The 20,166-nt window shown below is 62.7% G+C and overlaps 1 protein-coding gene across 13 annotated transcripts in view; it reads left to right on the plus strand.

Moving 5' to 3' along the window:
- Positions 1-20,166, plus strand: part of MEGF6 (multiple EGF like domains 6) — a 112,418-nt gene that overhangs the window by 16,500 nt on the left and 75,752 nt on the right. For all 13 annotated transcript variants that reach the window (XM_087446958.1, XM_087446956.1, XM_087446949.1 and 10 more), the window contains exon 4: positions 8,248-8,352. In XM_087446958.1, the coding sequence (XP_087303084.1) occupies positions 8,248-8,352 (105 nt within the window). The remainder of the gene's footprint in view (positions 1-8,247; positions 8,353-20,166) is intronic.

The following is a 20,166-nucleotide window of genomic DNA, read 5'->3' on the forward strand; positions in this document are numbered from 1 at the left end:
GTCCTCGGCTTTTGGCCGCATCACCCGTCTCTGCTCCGTCTTGCCGTGGCCGTCGTCTCCCTGTGTGTCTGAGTCCCTTTCTGTCTCTCATAAGGACACTTCACTGGATTTGGGGCTGATCCCAATCCAGTGTGAACTCAGTCCTTACCTTAGTCACACCTGCCAAGGCCCTGTTTCCAAACAAGTCGCATTCTGAGGTCCTGGGTGGATGTGAATCTTTGGGGGATGTGATTCAGCCCACTACGTGGGGGCAGGTCCTGGGGCCCTTGTAAGGATGGGGAGCCAGTGCAGGGTTTGAGTGGAGGAGGGACACAGTCTGCTGTGCAGGGCGGAGGCCCAAGCAGGACGGCCAGGAGCCCCCTCCTGATGGCCCAGGGGAGAGGTGATGGGCTCGGCCCGGGATGGTTGGGGAGTGGGGGTGAGACATGGTGGGATTCTGGATTTGCAGATGGAGTGAGAACTGGGTCTAGAAGGCTCTGCCTTGGCTGTGCCACTGAGAAGGCTGGGGTCGCAGGACTTTGGAGGGCACCAGGCCCGGTGTGCCCTGGGTGGGTGGAGTGGCCTGGCCTTGACTCTGGAGCAGACCCTGAGAGGTGCTGCAGCCTGGGGAGGACACTGAGTGTGGTCACAAGAGTTTTCTCCACGGGCTGTCCCAGCCCCCGGCCACTCCTGCCTTCTTGCTGCCCGGGGGAGGCCAGACCATCTGGGGGGACTGACATGGTTTGTTGCTGCAGGAACTGGGGAGGGGCTGTGCCATTGCCCCCTGCCTACAGGTGAGGTTGGCTGAGCGAATGGGAGCCCCAGCCGCTGGATGCAGCCCTGGATCTGGGCGGCATTGCGCCTTCAGTCTTGGTACTTATGGTCGGGGGCCCCTGGGGCAAGGGCTGGGCTTGGCGCCCCTGTGTCCAGCTGTCCGCTGCCAGGAGGTGGGCCCTGCAAGTCCCTTCCCTCCTCCACGATCCTGTGGCTCTGGGCCTGGCTGCTCGGGGCCTGCTGAGAAGGAGCCACAGGAAGGCCGCCGTGAGACCCCAGCGGGGGGGCCGCCCTCTGCTTTCCTGCCTCTGCCTTCTGCTTTTCCTTTTCCGTTCTGGACACACGTCAGCCCCGCGCCCGGCATGGGAATTTGCAGAGCCAGCATCTCTACTCTCCTGTCCTCGGTGTGGGCACAAATGCCCACGCGGTTGCTGGGGGCAGGGCATGTTGTTTTGTTGTCCCCTGACCCCCCAGGTCTCTCCAAACCGTGGAGTCACATCCAGACTCAGATGGCACCGTGCCCATGTTTGCACACCCATGCATGCTCCTGCATCGAGACCTGCTGTCTGCCTAGACGAGCTTGCACACTCATAGCCTCACATATATGTGTGCATACACATGCACACATGTATGGGTTAACTTGCACGCTCACTCACACATGTGCACACAAGCGCACTTGCATGCACGTGCTCATGCTCACACACCTGTACACACACATGTTCATGCTCATTCATGCATGTGTGCACAGTCTCACACTTGCACAAGTGTGCACATACCCACACGTGCTCTCACTCATGTTGTGCTCACAATCACGATCGCAGTCCCACTGTGGGCCCATGGAGCCAAAGTCCCTCCCTTTGGAGTCCTCAAGACACATGGGGGGCAGGGCAGGTGCAGGGGCAGAGGGTGGTGACCTACAGCCTGCCCCCTGCACCCTGGGCCCTCAGGGCTGAGACCCGCATGGGGCTCTCTGTCATCATTGTCTCAGACACAGTCCTGGCACTTACTTCATGACCTTAGCAGAAGGGCGTGGGGAGTTTCACTCATTGATTCGGCCAGGAGTTACTGAGGGTCAGCTCGGTTCTGGTCCCTTGGCGGGCCCTGCTGATTCAGGACCCCGAGCCTCTCCTGGGGGCTGCGGTGCAGTGGGGAGCACAGGCAATGGGACACAGACATGTCACTGCCACCCAGAGCCCAGAGCAATTCCAGTGCCAGACGGAGCTGGCAGTCCAGGTCCAGGCCTTCTGGAAGGTTCCGGGTGCACGGCCCCTGCCCTGCTGACCACCTTTGGGGAGGTGGGCATGGTGGGGGTCAGGAAGGAGGAGGAGCAGGCGGGGACGTGCTGCCCTGCTCGGGTCTGCTTTCTGGGGGTTCAGCGGCCTGGGATGGACGCTGGGGCCTGGAGGGGGCAGAGGCTGTCTTCACCAGGTCCTCTCGGCCTCCCGCCTCTCTTATTGACAGGACACGGTCTCCCAGACTGGTGTGGCCAGCTTTTGTCCCAGACTCGCTGCCGTGCGGAGGCTTTGAGACCTGGGCCTGACTCTGGGCAGAGAGTCTGTCCACCTACCTGTCTCCTGGGACCCACCTGTGTGGTGGGCGCTGGTCTAGGCGTGGGGCACAGGGGGCCAGCCTGCAGGGCTTGGCCCCTCCGTGGGAATGTGGAGCCTCAATGTCCAGCGTAGAGCTGGACTGACTGCCTCCCGGCGGCAAGGGTCTGGGTGGGGGCAAGTTGAGGTGGGGGCCTATGGTTGGGGCCCCTAGCCCCCAGCCAGCATTGGGTAGAGGGCCAGCAGGTTTGGGTGGCAGGAACAGGGACAGAGGGACAAGGCGGGGGCGGCTCAGGGCCTTGAGGGGGCTTGGGTTCCAAAGGAAGTGGCCTCCCTTCCTTAGCCACCGCTGGCCATGAGGTGGCACCGTGGTTCCCACACCCGCCCGCTCACAGGCAGCTCTTATCAGTGGCTTGGGTGAGGTTTAGGAAACACTGCCCGCAGCCTAGGCCGATGAGGTGAGAACCACCCCTGAGCGGCAGCGCTGAGTCCCCATGGTCTCGTGCTGAACCAGCGTGCCCTGCGGGGTGTCTGGGCCGCTGTGGCGGAGGTGCCGGGGGACACAGGTATGTGCTCACTCTCAGGGCTGGCTTCAAGAAGGCCCACGTTCCTTCCCCGTGCACATTTGGCGACCTTGGCCGTGTGTTCATAGCCTGCAGGTGCATGGCCTGGCAGACTGGGAGAAATTGGTCAGCCTGGATCACACCTGTCAACCTGGGCTCCAACTTTCCACCAGATGGACGCTGGGGAGAGGAGAACGAGCTGGGGACCTGGAGTCTGCACTTGTAGAAACCGAGCACTTGGAGGGGAGCGGAGTCCTGTTTCCATAGTCAGCCCGTGCTGGATGGGGCCTGTGCTGGGCGCTGCGCCAGCCGCTCACGGCAGGTTTGCTGGAGGTCCGGCCGGGCGCAGGTGTTTCTGGCCTTTCTCCATAAGGGGCGGAGGCTGGTTAAGATGTGGCAGAAGATGCCTAGATGCACTGCCCTCGCCCTGCCACCGTGCTCCCCAAATCTGCCATCCTGCACCCAGGCCCGGCAAGGAACACCCTCGGGACTGGATGCCCCTCAGAGCCCTCCCAGCCGCTGGTTCTGGGGATATGGGCAGACCCGCCCAGCCTCACCCCAAAGCAAAGGCCTGGTCGAGGGAAGCTGGGGTGATTGGCAAATGGTCACCGTCCCCATGCCTCCCACTCCCAGTGTAAACTAGGGAGAGATGTTCCTCATGGCAGGTGAGGAGACCACGCGGCCCTGGAAGTGGGCTCTGCGGGCGAGCTGCGTGTCTTCAGGTTCAGGTGACACTCTGACGTTGGAGGTGACACCGACAGAGAGAAGTGTCGTTGAGAATACTGTGTTTGATGTGTGCAAGTGGCCTGTAGTGGAGCGTAGCCCGAGTTTCTAACCCAGTGATAAATCAGAGCTGGAACTTGAACATGCGTCCACAAAACCCAAGCTCCCTTGCTCTGCAAAGCATCTGGGGTGGTGGGGAGCCCTTGGGGGTCAGGGCAGCAGTTCCTGGGGGGCCTTCTCCAGCCATGCAGTCTTGCCCTGGCTCAGGCCTTCCCTCTGCCTGCTTGGCCCTCACAGGACACGGCCGCCTGGCGGCAGCAGACCCCATGGGCACTGTGGGCTCCACATCACCTGCACCTGCCCTTGCATTTCTCGCACTCGTGGGTTCAGATGGTTCCTTCCGGGGCAGGAAGCACTCCTTCCTGTGAGTGCAGTCTCGGCCAAGCTGACAGCCACAAGGGATGGTCCCCAAGCAGACCTCTTGCCTCAGCCCCGGCACAGTACGTGCTTGTAAGATTCTTTTTTTTTTTTTTTAAATTAACTAATGTTAAGTATAAAAACAATTTGTTACTTAGCAATCTCTGAATTGTTTTGCGAAGCCCCGGGCACCTCCCACCGAACACCACGTAGTGAGGTTTTACAGTTTAATTTCCAAGTTTCCCACCTGGTCTTCCTCCTGTCTGCCCCTTCTCTGCATTACGTGGTGCCCTCCCTCTTCTCACAGAGGAGATCCACGGCCCCACCTTAAAGCCGTGGTCGGGTGCTCTGAGCTCTGTTTCCTCAGGGGCGAGCTCTCCCACTATGTGACTGTGGGTCTCTTTCCTCAGCTGTTGGGTGCTTCTTTGGGGGCTTGTCCTTGTGGTGGAGACAACTTGCTGCCACTGTCCCATCTGTGCTGTCCCCTGGGGGTGTGTGGGAGACACCACCATTGTTTGCTGGTTTTAGTGACAGTGGGAGTAGGTAGGCTCTGCTGCTGACCACTGCCCTGTGGTCCCTGACCACTGCCACGTCCTCCTGACGTGAGAGGTAGATCCCCGTGGTGCTGCCGGGCCTGTGGGGTGGGGTCATGTGGGGCTGGACCCCCCAGGTGCTCTGCGGGGGGGCTGTCACTTTGTGGTGGTGGTCTGTCCTGCCCCGGGCTCCCCTCCTGCCATGCGTGGAGCGTGCCCAGCACCACTCCATGCCACCCACGCAGGCCCTCGTCCCAGGCTCCCTCTGTGGTATCCTTGTCTTTCCGGCATCCCACAAGCCTCGAGGCAACCAGGAGCACCCTTCTGGGTGTGGGGTGTAGCTTTGTGCATCTTTGTTGTGAAACCTGTTTTTTTTTTCCGTCTATGGGTGTGCTGCCATGTGCCCCCCGTCTTGCATCCTGAGCGCCTGTCCTTCCCCCAAAGGCTGCTCGGCAAATACCTTGCTCACGTCCAGCTCTGCCTGCTGTCAGTTGTCTGTTCATTCACTCATTCATTCATTCAAGAAAACTCATCCAGCACCTTCTAAGTATTGGCGGCACTGAGGAGCACGATGGTGAGCAAGGTGGAGATGGTGCCTGCCCTCAGCGAGCCACGGCCTGGGGTGGGAGATAACTGTCGCCCCCATTAAGTGCTTAGGTGAAATCGAGAGGTGCTGTGGTGGGAACCGCAGGTTGCCATGAGCTCTGACTGGGGCTCTTCCTCAGACTCCCTGAGGAAGTGACATTTGGGGGAGAGACAAGTGTCCAGGCAGACAGCAGCTGAGAGCTAGACAGTGTCTGACGAGAGGCTGGGGGGCTTTGTGCCAAGTCAGCGGAGCGCCACTGAAGGGTTTTTAGCCGGAGGCCCTGTGGTCCGATTCCTATGGTAAAATATCACGACGGCTGCGGGTGGAGAAAGTCGGGAAGCAGGAGCAAACACCAGGGCCAGCTAAGTGGCATCTGTGGCGAGCGATGGTGGTGGCTCTGAGTGGTGTGGAGGTGGACAGAAAGAGTGTGCCGAGCTACAGTGGAGGTGGAACCCATTGGCCTAGCTTTGGGCTGGACACGGTGTGAGCGATCGAGTGCCCGTGAGGACAGCTCCTGGGTTTCTGGCCCGGGCCTCTAGGTCATGGTGACACCATTTACATTTACGGGGTGGGAGGATCCGTGGCCGTCTGTCTATAGACAGTAGTCTGATTGGCTCATCTGGGGTCTGTCCAGTGAGCTTGCGGCCGCATAAGCCTAGGATGGCGATCCATGACTGATGTCTGTCCTGGGCACAGGACAGAGCCGTGGTACCCTGGCCCGTGTGCTTGTCACTGCCCAGGATGGCGATCGATGACATGTCTGTCCGGGGTGCAGGACAGAGCCGTGGTACCCTGCCCATGTGCTTGTTGCTGCCTGCTCCAGGGACGGATTCGGCTCCACTTGCCTCGAGAGGTGGAGTCTTCAGCCTGGACCGCCAGGGACGCTGCCGTGAGGCCGGTCACAAAGAGGAGGGGCGGGGTCTTGATGGGCTTTCAGAGCTCTTCTCCTTTCCTCAGTTTAGAATTAGGCTGGGGGCGGGGGTGGAGAGGGGTGTGGGATGAGGGACATGGGAGCACCGTGGGTGCAGGCTCCAGAGAGAGGGCCTGACAACGGGGAGGCCTGGGCCAGCCGGGAGGACAGGAGGAGCCACCGGCTTCAGGCAGAGCGCCCACCTTGGGGGCAGGAACAGGTAGGGCGTGCTCCTTTCCCCTGAGCTCCGAAACCAAAATCAGAAGTGGATGCGGGGCAGGGCGCTGGCCACTCGGGCTCCCAGGCTGGGCCTTAATGTGGGCAGGACCTGAGAGGGCTCCTGGGGGGCAGAGTCCAGAGGGTGGGCTTCCAGGCTGGGCACCTGCTCCCCAGCGCAGGGGTGGCCCGTCTTGAGGTAGTTTGGGGCTGGATGTCTCTGGGACAATGAAATCCTTCTTAAGATGTGAAAAATAAACACAGCTGGCTTCTCCTCCTCGATAAAAGTGCAGGAGTCAATAGGTTTCAGACCCTCAGCACGTGGGACACTGATGCTGCATGGGCGTGGTTCCAGGGTCACCACATGCTTCCTGCCTCACCCCCTATGCCACCTGCTTTGTCCCCCAGCCCCTCACTTCCGCCCCATTTCATTCGTACCCTCCAGCTGCAGGTGTGGCCTGGTGGGAGGAGGCCGGTTGGGCCTGAGTTTGCTGGGCCTGAATGAGCGCCAGCTGGGACTGCTGCAGGGTGGCCTGAGTGGGGATCCCTCCAACACGGGGACAGTGGCCTGGTTATGGGACATGGAGGAGGAGCAAGCATCCCCAAAAGGACCTGTTTCTCCCTGGGCTGGGCTGGGTCCTCCTGACCCCAGATGCTAAGTTGGAGAGCCTGGGGCCTGGGCCCTCCTCCCTGGCTGTGTGACCAGGGGCCATGTGCTGCATGTCTCTGAGCCTCGGTTTCCTTGTCAGGCACAGCATCAGGTGCAGAGGGCTGTCTGGACGCATGTGCCTGGCCAGCATCCCTCCCCCAGGGGCCTCCCACATCTGGAGCTTCTCTCCCTGGTCCCGGCGGGAATGCCATCAGTGACACATAAGCTCGCTGAACCCACAGGTTGCACCAGGCTCTGGAGCTTTTGGGGAGCAGGTCACTGTTCAGAACACTCACCCAGTGAGCACCCTGGAAGCCTCTGGACTGAGGGCTGGGCCGTCGGGGTCAGGAGGGTGAGGGCACAGCCCACCTGCCCCGGCCTTGCCCTCCTGCATGTGGGGATGTGAGGATGGTGGCTGCAGGGCCAAGAAAATTGGTGCCAAAGCGCCCCAGGAGGTACCTGGTCCAGCCGGGGTTAGGGTACTTGCTGTGACAGGGGCCAGGGGGCAGTTTGGGACTGTCGAGCTGTAGGGGAGCTGGCTGCGAGCCTTAAGGACCTGTCCTTCCCCACCCAGAGCCCCCTCCTCCGCAGCCAGCTGCAGCCTCCTCCACCCGCTGGTGGCCTCGTGCTGGGAGGGTGGGGCTCATCAGCACCCCAAGACGTGGGTGGGCGGCCTCCGTGGGCCTGGTGGGGTAGGGTCTGGAGAGGAGGTTGTAGGGGGCCGGCCCCTCCCAGCCCTGACCCCCAGCCAGGACCCTCCCATCCTCCTCTCCCCAGGACCTGCTGGCCTGGGCGGGCATTGCCCCTTCTCGGGGTGGGACTGGCCTGGTAGTTTCCACCATCAGGGTCTTGCAGGGAGATGGGGAGTCCTCAGCCAAATTTTCAGTCCCCCTTTCATCTGTGGGCTGTTCTCGCTGCGTCCCCCACTCCCTACCCTCCTCCCATAGGCCCCCCACCTCCTGCCTCCTCCAAATGCCCTGGAGCTCTTTCACGTCCAGTGGAAATGAGAGGGGGTTTCTGCCCCACTCAGGGGTGTGCGGGGCGGTGAGGCTCCCATGGGCGTGGGGTGGTGTGTGACCCAGGACAGCAGAGCTGGGGCCAGTGACCTCACGGGAGTCGGCACTGCCTGCCAGTGAGACCCTCCCAGGGTTCAGGGGCTCAGCCCTCAAGGTGCGTTCTAGGCTGCTGTGGGAGGATGGGCTTTCCTTTCTGTGTTGAGGCCCGAGGCCTCAACTTATGGGGAGATTCATGGTGGGGGGGATCCCCAGGGACTTTGTGTCCTGGTGGGCGGGCTGGGGGCTGCCCCCAGGCTCTGTACCTCCTCACGTGCCTTCTCTCCTCTCTCCACAGCTGAATGCAACGCTGGCCTCTGTTTTAATGGTGGCCGCTGTGTGCCCGGCTCAGGCCAGCTGTGCCACTGTCCCCAAGGCTTCCAGGGTCCTCGCTGCCAGTATGGTGAGTGGAGACCCCTCTGGGCACCGAGGCCCTGGCTGTGGGCGGAGGGGTGGGGGGGCACAGCTGTGCAGGGGCAGTCCCTGGACAGACAGGCATTCTCCAGTCCCCTCACCCTGCTCCCTGCAGCCCATCTGAGGTTGTTGGGAGGAGGGGGTGAACCTGAGACCCCATAATCTTAGCGCCCACCCTGTCCAGTCCTGCCCTCTGTGGATGGGGACGACAGGCGCAGAGATGGCAGAGTCTGGCTGGGGTTGCTAGGCAGGCCGGGAAGCAGCCCGTCCCGGGGGTCTCCGAGCTGCACTCCAGCTTGCTGGCGGCTCTCGTGTCATTAATGTTGAAAGGTGGGGGACGTGGGGGCCCCACCGGAGGCGACTGGCTGAGTAAACCTCAGCACACCCGTAAACCGGCAGCCTGACACACGGTGCAAATCAAGCCCCGGTGCACGCGCCGTCCTGTGGGAGGATATTGATGGTGCCGCTGGTGGATGCGGGCTCAGAGCCAGCACGTGGGGTCATAGAATTTTTGTAAAGAAAGGTGCATACAAATGCATGAATATTGTCAAAAGAACTCCCGCAAACACGCACCTCATCTCTGTGAGTGGTGGGGGGCGTGAGCGCTCCTCACTGCTTGGTCCAGAATCCGCTCGTTGTGCACAGAGCCCACAGCGTTCCTGTTGGGACAGGGCGCAGAGCCACGGCCACCCTTGAAATGAAATACTCCCAGACAGTTTCCGGTGCCAGCAGCTGGGGCTTCTTCCAGGTGGATGCTGGGCTTACGTCCTGCCACGCGCTGCAAGCTTCTGGATGCCCAGCAGGCAACTGGAGGGAACTCAGGAAATTGGGCCATAGGAGGTCCCCCTGTTTGTAGAGGGGACCCCTGCTCTCTCGCTGTTCCCTGTGTGGTCACAAGCGGTGACCCCCTGCCACCCCAGCACTGGGCCGAGGGCAGGGGTCCTGGGGAGGTGCTGGGTCCCAGAGTTCTGAGACAGGTGCCCGTAGCCGGGGGTGCTGATGACTGTTGAAAAGGCTGGCTGTTTGGGTGGCTCTGATCACTTATCGAAGGCCCTCTGTTAGCTGGAAGGTTCTTTGAAGAGCCAGCTCCTTGAGCTACTGCTTCCTGGGCTCTGGGTGGCTGGGAGGGCTGTGCCCGGGCCATGCAGTGAGACCGCTGTGTTGCTCAGATGAACGGGCCCTTCCAGGGGCTGGGGGTCCCTGCCCTGAGCCCTGTGCCATCCTGGCTCCAAGCCCCAGCCACGTCTCCTCGTGGTTTCAGACCCCGACCCCCTCTGTGGACTGAGCAGAGGTGACCCCCCAACCCTGATGCAGGCTGGGTCCAGGCCGGGATCGGGGGGACCCAGCTGTCATGACTTGCCTCTTTTCGGGGTCTTTAATTATGGCCCCAGGTGGGTGTGGAGAAATGTGTTGAGGACATTCCGTTTTATTCCTCTAACATTTTTGAAATGCACGCCACTTTACTTCACTTTCGTTCGGGAATATCAGGGTGTGTGGGTGGGGTGGGAGGGATGTCCAGACTTGAGCTGGCTCTGGGAAGGTTGCCGGGACGGTCAGCAACACAGACCCTGCTGTGGTCCCTGTTGTGGGGGGAGGGTGGCGAGGCTGTGACTCTGGAGTGTGGCCTGTCCTGGGTCACGTCCTCCGGGAAGCAGCCAGGGACACCTGCCCTTCCCTGTCAGGGCCAGCCTTCCTCCAGTCCCCTCCCCTTTCCTCCGCCCTGCTTTATGTCAACCGTCAGCTCCCCCTCCATCGCACCTCCTAGCCTGTCACTCTGTCCAGGCGCCTGGCTCTGAGCCTCACGGGCCAGCACTCCCTTCATACTGAGCAGCACTCCCTGCCCTTGGTCTCTTAGGTACCAGGGTACAAGGGCTTGCAGGGGTGTGGTAGGGAGGGAGCTAGGCATCCAGCGGGGGACTTGGGCATCTGGTGGGGGGCTCAGTATGGGGGACCTGAGCATCCAGCAGGTGAGGGGGTCCAGGCATCCAGCAGAGAGCTCAGCAGCCAGCGGGGGCTCTGTGTCCAGTGGGAGGGGGCCTGTCTCGCCCAGTTCCGGGGGCCCAGGGCAGCACCTGCTGAGTGGGCTCAGATCCACACTTGGGTGCTCCGGGGTTGGTGGGGGCTGTACTCACATGTGCCTGCCAGCCTCTTGTGGCTTGGGATTCGGGCTTGGCTTTGCCTCCAGAGCAGCCCCAGGTCTCCATGGTCATCGTGGGGACGGCCTCTCTGGGTGGGAGGAGGGCTGGGAAGCTGGGAGCACCTGCCTGTCCCTGTGCCATGCTCTGCCTGTGTCTCCTCATTGAATCTTCACTTCATCCGCTTTGTGGAAGAGGAAACCAGGGTCAGGGAGGCCGGGCAGCCGCTGACCACTCAGCAGAGCTGGGACTGAAAGCTCACTCTGTCCAAGTGAGCACCTGGAACCTTCCGGCCACGCCATCTCCCGGTGCGGTGCCTGACTTTGGTCAGCGTGGAGCCCTGTTGAGATCTGCTTTGGGGGAGAGAGTGACAGATCCCTGGTCCTTACCCTGCGCTGACTGCCAGGCAGGGCGGGCAGGGGCATCTGCACCAGGAGAACTGGGCCTGTGACCACCCTCAGCCCTGCGGCGGGGGGTTTCCTGGGAGAGTGGCTGGTCAGGGGGCAGATGTTGCCTTCAGGGGGCAGTAGGTAAAGCTGGAGAGTGGCCACTGGGCCTCTTCTTGGGGTGCTCTCTCCTGGAAGAAAGGCCGAGTGTGCAGGGCTGGGTATGCAGAGCTGGTGTGCAAAGCTGGGTGTGAAGACTGTGTGTGCAGGGCTGGGTGTGAGGGCTGGATGCAGACATAGATGTTCAGGGCTGGGCATGAGGGCTAAGTGTGCAGAGTGGGTGTGAGGGCTAGGTGTGCAGGGCTGAGTGTGCAGGGCTGGTGTGCAGGGCCAGGCGTGAGGGCCGTGCCGCCTGCAGGGGCAGCCCCTGTCCTTCTGCTCACGCCCAAACCTCCCGCAGTGCCTCCCTGTCCCTGCTCCACGCTGGGTTCCAACACAGAAGACCTGAGCTCTAGCGTGGTTGGGAATATTTAACTAACTCCCAATTATAATTGATTCCAGTTTTGAAAATAAAAGCCATATTTTTTGGTTCCCCCAAATTCTTTTATTGGCATAAGAGTGGGGGAGAGAGAAAGGGACTCTGCTGGGTTGATGTGGAGAGCAGAGGGGGAGGGCCCCTAGGCAGAGCCCCTCCCTCTGCAGGCTGCCGCCTGCCCACGGTGGCTCAGCTTTGTTCCACCTCTGCCTCCCCCGCCCCCGGAAGGCTGTCTGCGGAAGCAGCTGGAGCACAAAGGGGGCCTGTGCTGTCCCGGCTGAGGGGCCTGGGGGATGGGGGGCTGGTCCTGGGCGCGCCCACAGCGGAGCCCCCATCCCGCCCAGCCCAGCCCCTTGGTGCAGTCAGGGCCAGGGCGCTGTTTGTCCAGGGTGGCTTCCGTGCCCTGTGACGCGCCTGTGGGACCCAGGATAATGTACTAGACCCCAGTTGCCCCTCCTGTTAGAGGGCATAAAATAGTGGGTCTGTGCAGGTCACAGGCGTCAACACAGGTGAGGCACGGAGCGCCCTGGTGGGCGAGAGAACCACGGGGTGGTGGTGACGGTCTCTCCCCAAAGCCCTGGTCTGTTGGGTGTGAGGGCGTCAGGAATGGGGATGACAGGGTGGCCAGGACAGACCCTTGCTCTTGGGGTCACCACGTGCACAACATGCCTGAGCTTCTGTGGGGTGCAGCTCCCATGCAGTGTCTCCCTCGTGGTGGCCTGGGGTCATGGGGGAGGGAGGCGGACCCTGGGGACCCCCATCCCTTGCTGGGCTCTGGGGGTCCTGCTGGAGCATCAGGTCCATCAGATCGACCAGGAACGGTTCTCACCAGCTGAAAATAAGGATCCATCCTCCCTGCGTGCCTGGATCACACTGTGTGTGCTGCCTGAGGGGGCGCGGCCGCATCCCCCCCACCCCCGTATCTGCTGGTGATGTGGCTCTTCCTGCCGCTCAGGTTAGCCAATAAAGACATGTGCTTGGGAACATGCTACTTTTTTTTTTTGTGAGGAAGATCAGCCCTGAGCTAACATCCATGCTAATCCTTCTCTTTTTTATTGCTGAGGAAGACCGGCTCTGAGCTAACATCTATTGCCAATCCTCCTCCTTTTTTTTTCCCCAAAGCCCCAGTAGACAGTTGTATGTCATAGCTGCACGTCCTTCTAGTTGCTGTATGTGGGACGCGGCCTCAGCATGGCTGGAGAAGCGGTGCACTGGTGCACGCCCGGGATCCGAACCCAGGCCGCCAGCAGGGAGCGTGCACACTTAACTGCTAAGCCACCAGGCCGGCCCCACACACTACTTCTTAATAGCTTTCTTTTGTACTATAAATGGTGACAGAAGGACCACTAGTCATTTCTCATGACTTGTTCTCACCTGACCTCGTGGACGAGAGCAGTCTCTGAGAACCGAGGCCTGGGTCACCTCCAGGTACCTTCTTGGTCCAAGTTTCTTGCCCTGTAAAATGGGCAGGTTGCTGGGTCTCTGAGGCAGTTCTGGGAAGGCTCCCTGGTCCAGCTGAGGACAGGGCATCAGCACTGCCCAGCAGAGGGCTGGTGGTCCAGAGGGCTTCCTGGAGGAGGTGGGCCTGTGGGCTGGAGAAGGTGTGAGGAGGTTCAGGTGGGTCAGGGTGGGCTTTCCAGACGGGAGATAGGCAGGAGCAGAGAGGAGGGAGTAAATCAATTTGGCCCGGAGGGGCTCCCGCAGAATCTTTTCCGCCTGAAATCCGAATATCCTTAGCTTCCCTCTCTGAGGGAAAGACCTGGAACCAGGAGGGCTGTCCTGGGGCTGTCCTGGCAGGTACCCCTGGAGACCTGGTGTGGCCTGCTCCTGCACCCCCACCCCAGCCCGGCGGGGAGAGACGTCAGTGGTCTTGCCTAGAGCCTCCACGCCCAGGCCCCCTCTGGGGCCTTTGGGGTCCTGCCTTTGGAAGGAGCCTCAGTTTCCCCACCTGAGTAGGAAGCGGAGGGCGAGGGTCCCCGGGAGTGGGCTGGATGGGGCTGTGGAGCTGTGGGGGCCCCGCGGCCACGCCAGGAAGCAGGGCAACAGGAGCAGGTGGCTTGCCCTGAGGGCACAGAGGCAGGAGGCAGGCCGGCGGGTCCTGAGCCCTGGGCCCTGGCTCAAGGGCGACTCTGTTTCTAAACTGGGATAATTGGTTAATGGCCAGGAAGCCGGCCTTCTCGGGCCGCCCTTCAGTGCTGCCCACTGTGTCCGATGGTGGGAACCTGACCGCTGGCCCGAGGGGGCTGCTCTCGGCCACCCGCTGTGACCAGGCCTGGGAGCTGCTGCTGCTCCGGCGTTTGGCTCTCGGGAGGGGTGGGAAGGGAGGACGGCCAGCTGGCCCGCCCACGGGAGAGGCTCCGGGAAGGCCTGGCTCTGGGGCAGGGAGGTTTCCTTTCGCAGCCTCCCTCCATCTTGCATACGCTGAGGGCACGGCCCTGGTGGGTGCTGGAGCTGCGCCGGCCGGCTGAGGCCGCGTCCCAGCACCTCTGTGGTCCTACCGCCTGCCACGGGGTCGGTCTCCTGAGGCTTGCAGCCACAATGGCCCTAACCTGGCCTGATTCCTTCAGGAGGCAGCTCAGCCCTGTCCTGTGGGTGTGGTCTCAGGTTAACCTGTCCTGCCCCGCCTCTGACCTGGATCCTAGGCTGTGGTTCCGGCCTCCCCATGCTGTTCCCTGCATCAGCATCTGGGCTGGGCCAAGCAGAAGGCTTTCCAGTTTGAGGCTGGAGTGGCTCTGCCAGCTCAGTGTGGTGGCAGGGCCATTTGAGGGCCGTGCTGGCCGTCAGCACGAGGTCAGCTAGCTTCCAACCTCAGGGGTTGGAGTGTGTCCTTCCTGAGCACCTGGCACCTTTCACCCAGGTGGGCACGCGCCTCCTGGCTTCTGTCCCCAGCCTGGGCTGCCCTCAGGATCCAGCCTTTGAGGAGCTTGGTGCAGTTTCTGGGTAATCAGAAAACCCGGTGACCCAGCAGCCTGCCGTGCATGGCTCTCCTCTCCCTGAGGGTGGCCCCACCAGGCCCCTCGCTCCGCTCCGCTCTACTCCGCTCCCCGCCTGGGTGGAGAGAGTGGCTGTGGCCTTTGGCTTCTGCCCACATGCCCCATTTGTCTACACTCGACCCCTCCTTCGAGGACAGTTCTCGGAACCTCCAGAGAGCCCCACTTCCCTGCAGGAGTGGCCCTGGGGCATCCACCGGTGGCTCCTGCTGTCTGGGCTGGGGGCTGTCTCTGCCGTGGGAGGGCAGGGCCTGTGTGTTGAATGGAGGGTGTGGGTGGCTTTGACTCTGGCCTCTGGCCTTGGTCCCTACTGGCGTGACAGTTGGCAGGGACAGGAATGGCTGCTCCAGGTCCGTCCTGTGCTTTGCTCGGGCCACGTCCCTGCAGGGCGTTGGGTCTGCAGACAGCCTGCTCCCGGACAGCCTGGAGACGGCCCGCACGCGGAATCCCAGCCTGTCTTTCAAGGCGGCTGACTCTGGGAAGGGCATTCGTGTTCGCCCAGTGAGTCGTCTAATTACCAGGTTCATCCCACCCCCAGCACCCACAAAGGCGCCTCTGTCTTTCGGGAGGACTGTGTCCTCTGGGCCCGGCCCGTGCACAATGGGCCTCTCCCAGGGCTGGTTTCTGAGACGGGGTGGTCTCTAATGACATAATTACAGCAGGAGAAACGAAGAGGCAGATCCTGCAGGGCATGGGGGGTCTGTGAGCTCATCCCACCTGCCCCCATGCCGCCTGGTGGGGTGTTTAGTGAGTGGGTGTTTCAAGTGCCCCCTGCCCATGCGGGGCCTGCTGTCCAGGCAGGATTGAGGCTGGGTCTTCAGAGAAGGCAGAGACCTCCATGCCTCCCTGGGGCTGCCCCAGGCTAGAGGCCTCTCCTCACCCTCCTGGGAGGTCTCCTGAAAGGATCCTGTGAGTCCACCCTCCCCTGCTTCAGCCACACTGTGCCCCCTCCTCCCCCCCCCCCCCCGCCCAGGAAGCTGTCCCAGCCTCCCGGTGAAATGCTCTTCTCTGGACTTGGAGGGCGTCCTGGTGTGTGCCCTGGGGGGCTGGATGCTTGTCCCGTTCTACAGATGGGGACACTGAGCCCGCAGTCCCTGAGTTGTGAGGTCAGTGATGGGCTCAGTGGTGGCAGACAGCCCCTGGACCCACCAGGGTGGGGCCAGATGGTCATGGAGGCCCCGCTGGAGTCCGGGAGCCTGGATGGGGTCTGGATGACCCATGCTGCCCCAGTACCCTGTGTGAGTCCCCAGATCGTCAGCGCCTAGGAACTGACAGAGTGTGGGTGCAGGAGCTCGCTCCGGGTGTGTTTGGGGCTGAGGGCCTGCGCCTGGGCCTCTGGCAGACCTTTTCCTGGCAGCCCACTGGGCCGAGTGAAGCCAGACGGCTGCCCACTCACCAAGAAGCCGCGGTGCCCGATTTACAGCCCCCGGCTGGCCACGGTTGATGACTTGGTGCTTTCTATTCTGGGCAGAGGAATAGCTGGGCCAAGCCGGGTGGGGTGGTGGTGACGGCTCGGGCCGCCTGGCCCCTGGCCCTCGGAGACCCCGCACTGCACAAAGGTACTCCCATGCGCCTTCCTGCACCCTCTTGTCCTTCAGACCCTTGCCGGCTCAGGCTTTCTCAGCCAGTGCAGAGGAGCAGAGGGCAAAGCCCAGCCCAGGAGGCTGGATAAGACAAGTGTCTGCCCTAGAGTGCTCATGGCCCTGCGGGGGCGGGGGGGAGGGGGGACCGAGGTTGGGGACGCCCACACCAGGAGGGGCTGAAGGGTGGGCAGCCGGGTCGGGGCACCAAGGCAGCGGAGGTGGCAGGAGAGGGCTGGGGAGGGGAGTGTGGCCTGTGGGGGTCCCTGCACTTGGAAGAGACCCCACAGTGCACGTGATGGGCCCTGCCCTCCAGACATCGTGTATGTGGAAGGGAACCACGTACAGAGCTGCCTGAGCCCTTCCCTCCGGCCCGGGTGGACCCACCATCCTGCTCCCAAAGGGGCCACCCCATGGGGACCCCCTAGGGTATCCAGGGCCACTGCTGAGTCCCCCACTGTGTCGGGCCCCTTCTCATCACCCCAGGAATCTGCCCTCCGTGGGAGCCTCCGTGGCAGGCTCACCTCTCACCCCCAGCATAGGAGCGCGTTAATGAGGCAATAAAATGCAGCCAGCTGGAGGAAGCTGGGGGGTCTGAACTCCTGGAGAATTGCTGCCTGGGGTGATCCTGCAGTCAGCAGCCAGTTCTGGGGCTGGTTCAGCCTCCACAGCACTCCCAGGCCCCTCGTCCGTCCATCCGGCCGGCCACGTCCCTGTCTCCTGCTGGCAGTGCCCTGGGGCCTTGTGGTGGGAGGGCCGGGGGCAGCGGGCACACAGCCCTGGGTGAGCCCCCGAGCCCTGGCTGCTTTCTGGGTGCCTGGACGGGCGTCTCAGCCTGTGTCCACTCCACCCCGCTGTGCCCGCCGAGCGCTGGCCACCCGGAGCCGCAGCTGTTCAGGAGCAAATTCCAGGAAATGTGCTGATTGCCCGTTTTCAGGATTCCTGGGGCCTGTGCCTGTCTCCCCCTCCCAGCAGGATAATTAATGAGGGGTCTGCGAGCGAGGGAGCTGGCATCGGCGTCCCGGAGTCAGCTCTCGGGTCTTGGCGGCTCCAGGCATTCCAGAGCAGGGCCTGGCCCTCTGCGCCCGGGGTTGAGCTGGGGCCTGGGCAGTGTCTCACGGAGGCAGGCCAGCTGATAACGGGGCGGTTACCGCGGAGGAGGAGCCGCGGCCAGAGCGTGCTGCCAGCCCGCTCAACTGGTCTCCTGCTGGCTGTGGGGAACTGCTGCCCAGGTCAGTCCTCTGCCCACATCTGCTCCGCTGGGAGCCAGGCGCGGCCGGGGGTCAGGGCAAGATGAACCTGTGGGTTAGCCTTCCACAGAGGGGTCGTCCAGCGGCAGCCCTGGGGTCAGTGGTCTCAGGAGGGAGGAGGCTGCATCCCCACAGGGCCCCACGCTGCTGCCTGTCCTGTGGCGTGTCGGGATTCCGCAGTCGGCCTCGATGCCAGGAGGGAGCACAGGCCAGTTCCCGGAGCGCAGGCATCGCACACATCCGTGCATACCCGTGCACATCCGTGCTCTCCGCGGTGGACGTGGCCACCCTGACGTGCAGACTCTCGACCTTCCTTGGGAAACTGCAGTGCGTGTGGGCATGTGAACCCCTGAGGAGGAGACACCCTGACAGTCCTGTGGTCCCTCCGTTTAATCAGGCAGTTCAGAAGGATCTAGGACAGTGGACGCCTCTGTGCTAAGCCCTGGTTCCCCTCTGCGGGGCCTGTCCACCGCCCAGCCCAGGCTCAGTGCCCCCACAGACAGAAGGGGCGCCCTTTGCTGTCTCAGCCTGACGCCACCAGCATGGCCTTGGCCTTCCCGTGGGCTGGCTTTGTGCTGGTCATCTGTAGGCTCCCTTCCAGAGGGCGGGCAGTGTCCTCTCTGCCGGGGAAAAGGAAGGGCGAGGTCTGGCAGCAGACCTGCCGAGGACGGCACGGCTTGTTCATCAGGCCAGCGCGCTCCACACCGCATCCCCTGACTATCGGCCTCCTACACAGAGCGGGTAGGACTTTTCCTTTTGTGCTCCAGCTGCATCCTGGGAGGTTCGCAGGGCTGACGGTTCTGCCCAATGCTGGCTGGGCCTTGAGAGCCTGTTGCAAGCAGGCAAGAGGGCCTGTCGCAGGGTCAGTGTTCCCTGGGATCGTGAGTCCACCAGGCCTTTCTGCTCATCCTGGGGACTCTGGATCCAGCACCTGGGATCTCGGATCTGCCCACCTGGAAGTCAGGGCAGCAGCGCTGGGAGCTAATGCCTCCCGAGGGCCTCCCTCTGGGCGTCAGTCACAGCGTGATGTGCCGAGGGCACAGGTGGGGCGGGTTCAGCATCAGAACTCCTGGCTGCCTCTGACCTGCTGGGGTCCCCTTGCACAGCCCCTTCCTTCCTCCCCATGGGGCACACTCACACCCGAGGACCACCGCCACTTTAGAGTCTCGGTGCCTGTGTCCTGCGCTGGCCTGTCTACCCCCAGCCCTCCCTGGCTGGACTTGTCCCTCTCAAGGACTGTCCTCCAGGCTGAGAGCAAGGCAGGCTGGGGACAGGGGGATTTGGTCTGGCTCTAGGCTGGATCCAAGACAGACCACCACCTCCCAGGGCTAGTGAGCTGGGCCACAGGTGGGCCAAGGGTGGTAGAGCTGCCCTCCCCTTGAATGGGCATCTCTGGGTACCCCTGGGTGACAAGGGTCACAGGAGGGGCAGGAGGTTGTCCTGGGGAGGAGGTGGCACAGACGAGGTGTCCGGTGCCCAGTGCAAGCGCCTGACCCATGCAAGGGCCCTTCTTTGGAGCCCCTGCGGGGAGCGTGGCCGGCTCATCGGGAGCTCGCACAGCCTGACCCTGAGTGGAGCTTCATGCGGGGTCACCGCCCCCCAGACCCCCTGCCAGAGCTGCAGGCCTGGGGGGCCCAGGGGAATGTGGCGCTCTGCTGGGCTCTTGCGCTGTCCTGTGGGGTCCTCCAGCCCCTCTACACAGGCTCCCACCCCCGCTTTGCAGATGGGGGCACTGAGGTTTACGAGGGGCAGTGTTCAGGGCCAAGTGGCCATCCTCCCACCTGCCCTGCCTCTGGGAGACTCGGTGCAGGGCTGAGCCAGGCGCCTTGTTTGTTGTTGGCAGAGCTGCAGGGCCAGGTGTGGGCACAGGGTGGGCTGCAGGCTGTGCCGACCACTCTGCTCACAGCCCCCAGACCCTCCCATCTCCCGTCTTTTGGGGAGCATGCACAAAGTTGGCTGAGCCATCTGGATTCCCATGTGAGGGGGAAGGGGCCAGGCTTTCTGACCCTTTCTGTAGCCTGTGGCTAGAGGATGCCCCACCCTGGCCCAGCCAGCCCCGGGATCTCCCTGCTGGACCCATAAACCCAGAGCCATCAGGAAGAGCCTAGAGTGCCTCGGGCCTCCAGGATGGAGGAGCTGAACTTGGACTCCAGCCCGTCACTCTCCTCCTGCCCCCTGACCCGCCTGGACAGGCTGCATGGTCTCTGAGGTCGGTACACCGTGGCTCAAGGTGCCAACAGGCGGCAGAGTGAGACCCAGAGCCTGACCATGTTCCTCTGTCCCTGTGGCCGGGAACTGGCCACGATCATGGTTTTGTTACATGGGGCTTTGTATGACGTCCCCAGGACTAGGAGGGCCGTCCCAGGAGGGTTGGGAAGTGCTGGCCATCATGCCACAGAGCTCCTGCGTCACACCCGGGAGGCAGAAGGGCTCTTTCCTGGACGCTGGTCCAGCTGGGGAGCTTCTGAGGACCATGCCAGGAGGGTCTTGGGCAGTGTGACCCCTGTGTCCTGGGAGCCCAGGACTGCTGGAGTGCCTTGAGGTTGGCCACCTCCCCTAGCCCTCAGAGGCCACAGACACACCCACTCCCTGTGGGCGTAGGCAGAGGTCAGGTGGATGGCTTCGGGGTGGTGGGGCCAATCCTGGGCAGAACTGTCTTTGGCAGCAGCATGGGCACCTGCTCGTCCTCGAGTGAACATGGTCCCGTCTCCTCGTTTCCGAGCCTCATCCGGGCCAGGACACCAGGGAGGGTCCGGGTGGGGGTGCAGCACACAAAGTCTCCCCACCTGGCTCCCCTGCCCATTTCTGATACCAGGGCTCCAGGAAGTGGGCACCTGGGCCCCACGCCTTGGACAGCTGCCCTGCCCGTCTGTCCCAGGGCAGAGGCGTCTCCTAGATGGGTGGGGACTTGGTTTCCCCCAGATGCT

This window comes from Ceratotherium simum, chromosome 22 (assembly GCF_057802395.1).
Source record: "Ceratotherium simum simum isolate JZ-2026a chromosome 22, ASM5780239v1, whole genome shotgun sequence".
Lineage (NCBI taxonomy): Eukaryota > Metazoa > Chordata > Mammalia > Perissodactyla > Rhinocerotidae > Ceratotherium > Ceratotherium simum.